The sequence below is a fragment of the Arachis ipaensis genome, chromosome B05, assembly GCF_000816755.2.
Source record: "Arachis ipaensis cultivar K30076 chromosome B05, Araip1.1, whole genome shotgun sequence".
NCBI classification, from domain to species: Eukaryota; Viridiplantae; Streptophyta; class Magnoliopsida; order Fabales; family Fabaceae; genus Arachis; species Arachis ipaensis.
Genome location: NC_029789.2, coordinates 59060661 through 59071757, shown reverse-complemented (window position 1 = coordinate 59071757; position 11097 = coordinate 59060661). Strand labels below are relative to the sequence as shown.

The 11097-nt window shown below is 35.7% G+C and overlaps 1 protein-coding gene across 2 annotated transcripts; it reads left to right on the top strand.

Annotated features, from left to right (window-relative positions):
- Positions 458–1689, top strand: LOC107641879. 2 transcript variants are annotated; one of them, XM_016345291.2, is made up of 2 exons: positions 458–1207; positions 1538–1689. In XM_016345291.2, exons 1-2 carry the CDS (start codon positions 550–552, stop codon positions 1546–1548), a joined length of 669 nt encoding a protein of 222 aa, XP_016200777.1. In that variant the 5' UTR covers positions 458–549; the 3' UTR covers positions 1549–1689. The 2 variants fall into 2 exon arrangements, with proteins under 2 accessions (XP_016200777.1, XP_016200775.1); XM_016345289.2 differs by having other exon boundaries at positions 458–1210; positions 1537–1689.

The following is an 11097-nucleotide window of genomic DNA, read 5'->3' as shown; positions in this document are numbered from 1 at the left end:
TTTTAGTAAAAAATAATTTCACACATATATTTAATTATGTAATGTTATATCAATAAAAAAAGCTATCTTTTACACTGTAATTAAAATTAAGGTATGTCTTAATATTAGTAGACTAATTAATTTTTTCAAATAACTTTGAGCAATTTTATTGGGATACTTTTTTATTTTACAGTAATTGAACTGATTTGAAATTAAAATTTATATTAAATATCATATTTGAAATGATACTGTTATCAGTAAAGTAAAGAAATACTGTATCATTTTAAAGAAAGACTAATATAATACAATCACTTATATATTCATTAATCTCATTAAATAAACATTGTAATATTGTTAATAAATTAAAATAGGATCAAACATTAGAATAACAAATCTCATATTAAATATCAAATCAATTTTTATGATATATAATTTTATAAATATTTATATAATATTTTGTAGGATCTAAAATGAATAAAACTAAAACTAAGCATTGAAGATGCTAAACCTAAATTATTTTGCTTTTCTCCTTGACAGTATATAAGTTATTATCATCATTACTCTTGCAAGATGGAAACATTGGCAATAGCTAGTGACAGTTTTTCATACAGTTGGTTATCGTCAAACTGCAACAACAAATCCCCACTTGATGGCTTTGAGGAGTCTCTCACAAAAGAATTCATCAATTACAGCATCATTGACTCAGATCATTTACTAGCTGAACGCAAGAACTTCAATTTTGATCCTTCAATTACTCACTCACCTGTTGTTCTTGTTCATGCGGATGAGCTTTTCTCCCAAGGCATTCTAAGGCCTGTTGGCACACCGGCAGAGACACACTCCGATGACATTTCCGAAGTTCTTGATTCTTCTCGCAACGGTGGCGGCCCGGATTCAACTCAAACTAATAAGCTTGGCCCTTCTTGTTCTTTGCTTTTTTCGCGAGCTGTGACTCCGAAAAAATTGGGAATTCATCGTGGAATCCTTGCAAAGTGGAGAAGATCAACATGGAGAACCTTGGTGTATCTTTTTAGGTATGTGAACAACCAGTTAGGCCAGAAAGTTGGGTGCTCAAGGATAATAAGTACAAGAGTTGTTGACGATATTGATAAAACAGATTGGAAATTCAAAAGCTTGAGAAGTAGTTCAGTGCAAACATCTCCTATTGTTGATTTGCATCATCATGAGAATTCAATTTATGAAGCGGTCCTCCATTGCAAAAGATCAGTAGGTAGATAGGTAGATAAATACTTTTATTTTTATGTTCCTATATTAATCTTTTGAAAATTGTTGTGTGAACAAGTTATTTTTATAACAAAGTTTATGTAATTTTTTTTGTTGTTCTTCTTATGCGTCTCCTCTTTTTTCTTCAACTTTTTATTGGAATGCCAATAAACTATTGTACCAACATAGTTGGATGCAGTTACCAAAATAACTTGGTCATATAGTATTCCGTAAATTTTTTGTATGCGCGCTCACATGAGTGTGTGGGCGTGTGTGAATATACATAAATGTTGGTATTGGGGAATTTTAATTCCTTCTTGTGGCTTGTTTCACGAAACTGATTGAAGAGAGTTGTAGAAGGAGGAAGTGTAGAGGTCTTAGATATGTATGGTTGTTTATTTTAGATTCTTTCTTATTCTTATAGTTTGTTTATGTTGAATACTATCTGTATTTCTCTGCTGAGAAAATAGTGGTGTTGTTGTTGTAGACAGTAGCTTTAAATTTTGTATGTCAAACTTCAGGAACGATTTGATCCGTGAAGATAAAAACAATAATAAAACAAACTGTATATGCTGTCTTATTTTTTTTTAGAAAAAGTTTAGGTAGACAATGAGAATACTAAACAATGTGAATAATAGATATATCGGATATTCAATTCAATAAGTATGCACATGATTATATTTATTATTTTTAATTGGATGGTTATTTCTTTTTATTTGATTTATTCATGCACAGTTAACAATGACTGGATGTTCAATTTACTAAGTATACAGATGATTATCCTAATGGTAAGGTTTAGGAGATAATTTGGAGATGGAGTATTTTTTTACTTTATTAGGTTAATTCTAAAATCTATTGTTTACATTGTTTACAAAAATCATTGTCTACATAATAAAACTCCTTTTTTTTATCCGTATAAATGTTATTAAAATTACTGTTTTCAATTTGATAGCCAGACAGACTGTTATGTTCCAATTTATGAACAATGAAAAGTATAAAGATTATGGAAATGAAAACCAAATAAAATAACAGGGCCATAGTTTTTTTTTTTTTGTTTAAAGAAAACAGGGCTATAGCTATTAGCTATGTTTGCGAAAAATGTTACGTAACCAATTTTTTTTTCCTTAAATATGCCTTGTATTTAAGTTATTAATTAATTTCTTTTTTTCCCCGCTAACAATGTTGGCCTTTTCTCATTTTCCTATTCTTATTATATGGATACCAGATATGAAATAGCTAGAGAATGCTTGTAATAGAACACAATCATCAGAGACGAGTCTACTCAAAACTAACAATTTTGCCAAATTTTAGTGACCTGGTAAAAAAGGGTCAACCTCAAGAATTTTACATGAAGTTGTGCTTTTTATTTTTAGGGTAATACTAGGGAGACAAAAAATACAGCCAAACTTGTCTTATTTAGCATTCACTAATTGTCGCAACAATTAATAAATGCTAAATAAGGAAAGTTATCGCTGTTTTTGGCTAATTTTCTTTGGTTACCAAACATTTCCATTATTTTTATAGCTCTATTATTGATAACGATAATTAATGTGTTGGCATGATTATAGCTCTATTGACAGTTTGCTAAAATTTTGCTACCAATATAGTAAATGTATTCATGTGCCACCCTGTGAAAAACAAGGCAAATCAGACAAGGAGGGCACAAGGGGACAAACAATGTTTGGAGAAAATACAATAAATTAAAATTGAATTCACATATGATTCTATCACCTTAATTCCTTCATCTAATTTGGTTTCTTTGTTCTCTTGTTGGAAAAGATGTTCCATTCCTTATATGTGAATGAATGAACCACTAGAAAGTGACTTTTGATTTATCGCCATGCATGTTTCTTCCAAGTCTATGAAAACTTAGCATAACTAATAATGACTAATGAGGACAAGATGTCACTACTATGCAATTGCATTTACTACTAGAACACTGCATTCCCACCTCACTCTTGAAATGTGGCCTCAGTTTCAAAAGAAGTGGTGGCGACAGGTGGCCAGCGGTTTCCAACACCCCCAGCGACAATTAAAATGTTTTCCTATGTTTAGTTATTTGTTTTTTATTAATGTTATTTTGTGACCTAGATATTGTTGGTATGCTCAATATGTTCAATGGTTTTCAAATAGTTAGAGATGGATCAAAAGGTAGACATATCATTATAGGGGGAGTTATTAAAAGGAGCACTACACGAAAAAAAAAGTTTTGTTGCTGCACTTTTCTTTTGTCATGCTCTAAAAGCATGGTCGAAAGGGGTTAATGGTCATGCTTTTATGAGAGTGGCAATTGATTAGAAATTTGACCATGTTTTTTCTTGTCACGTTTCAAAAACGTGACCGAAAGGAGTCAATGGCCACGCTTTTATGAGAATGGCGATTGACTAGAGATTTGGCCACGCTCTTTTTGCCATGCTTCAAAAGCGTGGCCAAAGAGAGCAACATGCACGCTTTTAAAGCATATAAGTAGAGTTATGTTATGATGACATTTTTAAAATTCTTTGGCCACGCTTTCTATTGTCACGGTTCAAAAACATGGCTCAAAGGAATCAATCGGCACGCTTTTTGTAAGAACCACAAATTAGTTAACCGATTAATTAACGTAAAATAATATTACATTAATTGCCCAAAATAGGTTCAAAATTTTAGAATATTAATTAAACAATTTCAATATGATATTTGGACTCAATAGATTTTTCTGAGTTGGAAAATGTAATTTTCTTCGAAAAATTGCGTAAAAACGCGTACTGGTAAATTAACCGGCAGTACCGGCTTAAGTCTGTCCGGTACTGTGCAAGAAAAATAAAAACAGTAAAAAATTTTAGAAAAATATTTAAAATTAAAAACCAGACACTAATTTTAAAGGTTTGGCCCAAAGTTGGGCCAAACAGGCCAAAAACACTAACAGGTTAGACCGGGCCCAAGTTGGGCCCGATCCCAACAAATAAATACCCCTCATTAATAGCCATTTCAGCCATTTCTCACCTCATAACACAAACATAGCAGCTGCATGGAGAGGAGAAGAAGAAGAGAGAAAATACTATTCACATACAACTTTCGGCGGCCATAACTCGAGTTACGGTGCTCCGATTCGCGTACCGTCGGCTGCTATGCGAAGCTCTCGCCGAGCCCGTTAATTCTATTCCATCTGTGTAGGTAAGATTTCGAATTTTTCCTTCCTTTTTGCTGCCCTAAGAATTTCGAATTTGGTGGGTGTTGGTTTTGAGTGAGATTTGTGTTTTGGTTGTTTAGGTGCTAATCATTAGTGAGGAATTTTTGGGTTCTATCCCAAACTTCAATAAATAAGGTAAGGTTTCTTAAGAACCCTTGTAAATTGATTAATTGGGAGTGTTAGATTTTGATTTATATGAAATGTATGATGTTAGTTTGAATATTGGAGCTTGTTGGAATTGCTTTGGACATTTGGGAGCATTTGGAGTTGAATTGGTGGCTTGGTTGTGGTTGGAAGCTTGAATTGCATGCAATTTGGGTTTTAGTGCATATTGGGGATCGGCCAAGGTATGGTTTCGGTTTCTTCTATATAATATATAATATTTCTGGACACTTAGGCTAGTGACCCATAGGATAGGATTGAATAAAATTGGTTGTTGGAATTGTTGTATGATGATGTATGATGATTTGATGAATTGGGTGGTGTTTATGAATTGTAATGTTGATGTTGATAAAATGGTATTGAAGATTGAGATTGAGATTGATTATGATGATTATTGGTAATGGTGAATGATAATTGATTAATGTTGGTTGAGAAATGAATATAGTGTTAGGTAATTGATAGTTGGGATTGATGATTTCATAAGGTGAAGTGGTGAATTGAGGTATGAAAAGTGTGAGATCTAATGTGTTTTGGAGTTTGATGAGGTTATGGTTTGGTATTGGTTGGGAATTTGGAAGGTTGAGAACTTGTAAATTTTTTATAAAAAATGAGTTTTGGGCTAACTTTGACAGATCATAACTTGAGCCTCAAAGCTTAAAAATGAATGAAACTTGTTTTAAATTAAAAATGGCTTTGAGAGCTTTAAATTGATATAAATTTTATAGAAATGGATTTTTTTAGAGGGAGTTATGATCATTCAAAGTTTGGTGTCAAAATCTGAATTCTGCAATGTTGTAGAATTTTATGATTTCTGGTTTGTGTACGCACGCACACCCCGTGGATTTTTGAACCTGTGCGCACGCACAGACTTGTGCGCATGCACACACGGGGATATGGCTACTGTTGGGAGCCCTAGCACGCTCTGTGCGCATACACAATCATCGAAGCTTTGCAAGCTGTGCACAGGCACAGCCTTGTGCGCACGCACACGCTGGAAGGTGCAATCTATTGAAGGCGTTTGCACGCGTTGTACGAGCGAAAATAATTGGAAAATTTTATTCTTATGCGTACACATACCTCTTTCCGTACGCACACCTTTTGAAAATTCTTCTGGGCGTGCGCACGCTGGTGCACGAAATTATGATCACACTTTTCACAACTCCACACAACTAACCAGTAAGTGCACTGGGTCGTCCAAGTAATACCTTACGTGAGTAAGGGTCGATCCCACGGAGATTGTCGGCTTGAAGCAAGCTATGGTTATCTTGTAAATCTTAGTCAGGAGATTAATGATAAAAATGATTTTGTTATGAAGAGTAAATAACATGAATTAAAAGGTACTTGGGATTCAGTAATGAGGAACAGGTTGAGGTTCTGGAGATGCTCTGTCGTCTGAATCTCTGTTTTTCTACTGTCTTCTTCTCCAAACATGCATGGCTTCCTTCAATGGCAAGCTGTATGACCCTCTCGGATGAAAAATACCAGGCACGGTCTCTGCACGGCTAATCAACTATCGGATTTCTCGTCTCGGATGAAAAATACCATGTACAGCTACCGCACGGCTAATCATCCGTTGGTTCTCACTAGCATCGGAATAGGATCTCTCTATCCTTTTGCACACTATCACTGTGCCCAACATTTGCAAGTTTGAAGCTCGTCACAGTCATCCCTTCCCAGGTCCTACTCAAAATACCACAGACAAGGTTTAGACTTTCCGGATCCCAAAAATGCTGCCAATTGGTTCTAGCCTTTACCACGAAGGTTCTGATCTCACGAACTCGGCCCGTGAATCAGAGACCCAAGAGATACGCACTCAAGCTGTCGCCCAATGACTACGTTGAGCTTAGATAGAACGGGAGTGGTTGCCAGGCACGTGTTCATAAATGTGAGAATAATGATGAGTGTCACAGATCATCATCTTCTCCTGATTGAAGTACGACTGAGTATCTTAGAATAGAATTAAGCGTGATTGAATAGAAAACAGTAGTAATTGCATTAATCCATTGAAACACAGCAGAGCTCCTCACCCCCACCTATGGGGTTTAGAGACTCATGCTGTCAAAGATACAATATGGAATGTAAAAATGTCATGAGTTTTTAAATGAATCTCTAAAAGTAGTTTTTATACCAAACTAGTAACTTAGGTTTACAGAAAATGAGTAACTAAGTGCAGATGGTGCAGAAATCCACTTCTGGGACCCACTTGGTGAGTGTCTGGGCTGAGCTTTCAAGCTTCCACGTGCATATTCCCCATATTGGAGTTAAACGCCACCCTGGGTGCTAAAATGGGCGTTTAACGCCGAAAAGTATGCCAGTTCTGGCGTTTCACGCCAGAAAGTTTATGGCTGGCTTTTAACGCGAGTTTGGGCCATCAAATCTCGGGCAAAGTATAGACTATTATATATTGTTGGAAAGCCCAAGATGTCTACATTCCAACGCACTTAAGAGAGCACCAATTGGGCTTCTGTAACTCCAGAAAATCCATTTCGAGTGCAGGAGGGTCAGAATCCAACAACATCTGCAATACTTTCTCAGCCTCTGAATCACATTTTTGCTCAGGTCCCTCAATTTCAGCCAGAAAATACCTGAAATCACAGAAAAACACACAAACTCATAGTAAAGTCCAGAATTGTGATTTTTGAATAAAAACTAATAAAAATATAATAAAAAGTAGATAAAACATACTAAAAACTATATAAAAACAGTGCCAAAAAGGGTATAAAATATCCGCTCATCACAACACCAAACTTAAATTGTTGCTTGTCCCCAAGCAACCAAAAATAATATAGGATAAAAAGAAGAGAATATACAATAAATTCCAAAAACATCAATGAAGATTAGTTTTAATTAGATGAGCGGGACTATTGGCTTTTTGCTTCTGAACAGTTTTGGCATCTCACTTTATCCTTTGAAATTCAGAATGATTGGCATCCATAGGAACTCAAAATTTAGATAGTGTTATTGATTCTCCTAGTTTAGTATGTTGATTCTTGAACACAGCTACTTTATGAGTCTTGGCCGTGACCCTAAGCATTTTGTTTTCTAGTATTACCACCGGATACATAAATGCCACAGACACATAACTAGGTGAACCTTTTTAGATTGTGACTCAGCTTTGCTAGAGTCCCCAGTTAGAGGTGCCCAGAGTTTTTAAGCACACTCTTTTTGCTTTGGACCACGACTTTAACCGCTCAGTCTCAAGCTTTTCACTTGACACCTTCACGCCACAAGAACATGGTTAGGGACAGCTTGGTTTAGCCGCTTAGGCCAGGATTTTATTCCTTTGGGCCTCATATCCACTGATGCTCAAAGCCTTGGATCCTTTTTACCCTTGCCTTTTAGTTTAAATGGTTATTGGCTTTTTCTGCTTGCTTTTTCTTTTTCTTTCTTTTTTTTCGCAAGCTTTTTCTTTTCACTGCTTTTTCTTGCTTCAAGAATCAATTTTATGATTTTTCAGATTATCAATAACATTTCTCTTTTTTCATTATTCTTTCAAGAGCCAACAATTTTAACATTGATAAACTTCACTATAAAAAATATGCACTGTTCAAGCATTCATTCAGAAAACAAAAAGTATTGCCACCACATCAAAATAATTAAACTATTTAAAATTTGAAATTCATGTATTTCTTGTTCTTTTGCAAATAAAAATATTTTTTCATTTAAGAAAGGTGAAGGATTCATAGGACATTCATAACTTTAAGACATGGGCACTGAATACTAATGATCATGTAATAAAAATAAGAGATAAAATAGATATAAATGCAGATAAATAATAAAAGAAGAGAAATTAAAGACATAAAAATAAATGACTCTAATACTAATGCTCATGCAACTCTTAAAATAGGTTTCTAATAATAAAATTTATCACAGAGTTAGGACTCAACAACCTTCATTTTGAGAGATAGGTGCTCCTTCAATCTGTGGAACGTCTGGCTCTTCAAGGGATAGCTTCTGGCGCTTTAGCTTCAGTATCTCACGCCCTTGCTCCTCTTGTTCTTTGAGCAGTTTGCAAAGCATGCTATTTTGATTCTGCTGCTCTTCTTTGAGTTGATCCATAGTTTCTTGCAGCTTGGTGACAGATGCTTCTAAGCGAGTCCAATAGTCAAATTGAGAAATTTCTGGGGGGAGCTCATGCGCCCCCCCTCAGTGGATTCCCTGTTTGCAAACATGTAGATTTCAACAGGGATCAGTTGATGAATCTCTACCTCCTTCCCCAGTATAATACAGTGAATCATCATTACCCTCTTGACAATGACTTCAGATCAGTTGCTGGCTGGGAATATAGAACGCCCAATAAAATCCAGCCAACCTCTAGCAACTGGTTTGAGATCTCCTCTCTTTAATATGTTTGGGACACCTTTTGAATTGGTAATCCACTTAGTTTCAGGGAGGCATATGTCCTCTAGAACTTGATCTAGCCTTTTATCTTGGCCATTCTCCTATTAAAGGACTTTGGATCATCTTGTAGTTGAGGAAGTTTGAGAATTTCTCTCACTTTGTCAAAGTAGAAGTAAATAATATTTTCTCTGACCATAGTCCGAAAGGAGTAGAAAGAAGTTCCCTCTAATATTTGCATCTCTGTCATCCACAAATTTGCGTAAAATTCCTGGACCATGTTTCTTCCAACATGTATCTCAGGATTAGCCAGGACCTCCCAGCCCTTGTTTTGAATCTGCTCTTGGATCTCCGGGTATTCATCTTCTTTTAGATTGAATTTAACTTCCGGGATTACTGATCTTCTTCACACAATTTTGAAGTAATGGTCTGCATGTTCTTTGGTGCAGAAATTCTCATGCATCCAAAGTGGCTTTGGGTTGCTTTCTTTCTTGCCTCTTGAAGTGGTTTGTCTTCCTTTGGGAGCCATGAGATTTGTTTGTTTTGGCTCAGGGATCACGAAAATCACACCAAACTTAGAGATTTGCTTGCCCTCAAGCAAAATAAAAAGAAAGATGATGAATAGTTGGAGAGACGGAATCGAATGATGGAGTGAAGGGGATGGCCGAATGTATAAATAAAGGGGAGGGAGGGAATGGGTTCGAAATTTTAAAAAAAGATATGATTTGAAAGATATGATTTGATAAAAGATAAACATGATATGCAAAAGAGAAGATTGTTTTCAAAATTTAAGAGATATGAAAAAGAGATGAGAAAGTTAGATCTGAATTTTTGTTTATGCATCTAAGAAATAAAAGATAATATGAATGAGTTAAAAAGATTTGGAAAGAAATTGGAAAAATGAATGAGTTTTTTGAAAAAGAATTGAAAAGAATTGAAAGATAATTAAAAAGAATTTATAAGATTATGAATTTTTGTTAATGGAAATTAAAAAATGAATGTTTGTAATGTTTGGATGCAAAAAAATTTGAATTAAAACATGAAAATTCGAAAAAAATTGAATTGGAAATGAAATTTCCTCTCCCCTAGCTGTTCTGGCGTTTAACGCCCATCTGGTGGCCATTTTGGGCGTTTAACGCCCAGCCAGGTACCCTGGCTGGCATTAAACGCCAGAATTCCTTCTTTACTGGGCGTTTTTCTAAACACTCAGGATGCTGCCAATTCTGGCGTTTAATGCCCAAATTGCCTTTTTACTGGCGTTTTAACGCCAGTGAGCCCTTTTTTACTGTGATTCTTCTGCTTTATGTTCTGAACCTTCATTTCCCTAACTTGTTCACTGAAAAGCATTAACAAATGTGAACAACAAAATTAAATGGACTTATATAATTATTATAAACATCTAATAATGGCTGGGTTGCCTCCCAGCAAGTGCTTCTTTATTGTCTTTAGCTGGATGTTACTGAGTTTTTAACTTAGCCTCAGTTTTGAGCATTCTTGCTCAATATTGCCTTCAAGATAATGTTTGATTCTCTGTCCATTAACAATGAACCTTTTGTCAGAATCAATATCTTGAAGCTCTACATACCCATATGGTGACACACTTGTAATCACATATGGTCCCTTCCATCGGGATTTCAGTTTTCCAGGAAACAATCTAAGCCTAGAGTTAAACAGCAGGACACTCTTTTCTGGTTCAAAGACTCTAGATGATAGCCTTTTGTCATTCCATCTTTTTGCTTTCTCCTTGTAGATTTTAGCATTTTCGAAAGCACTGAGTCTGAACTCCTCTAGCTCATTCAACTGGAGTAATCTCTTCTCTCCAGCTGCCTTAGCATTAAGGTTTAAGAACCTGGTTGCCCAGTAGGCCTTGTGTTCCAGTTCTACTGGCAGGTGACAGGCTTTTCCATACACAAGCTGGTATGGAGAGGTCCCTATAAGAGTCTTGAATGCTGTTCTGTATGCCCACAGAGCATAATCCAAACCTCTTGCCCAATCCCTTCTACGGGTACTTACAGTCCGCTCCAGGATTCGTTTTAGTTCTCTATTCGAGACTTCAGCCTGCTGATTTGTCTGTGGATGATATGGAGTTGCCACTTTATGGTTAATTCCATATCAGACCAGAGCAGAGTCAAGCTGTTTATTGCAGAAATGAGTGCCTCCATCACTGATCAGTATCCTAGGGACACCGAACCTGCTGAAGATATGCTTTTGGAGGAACTTCA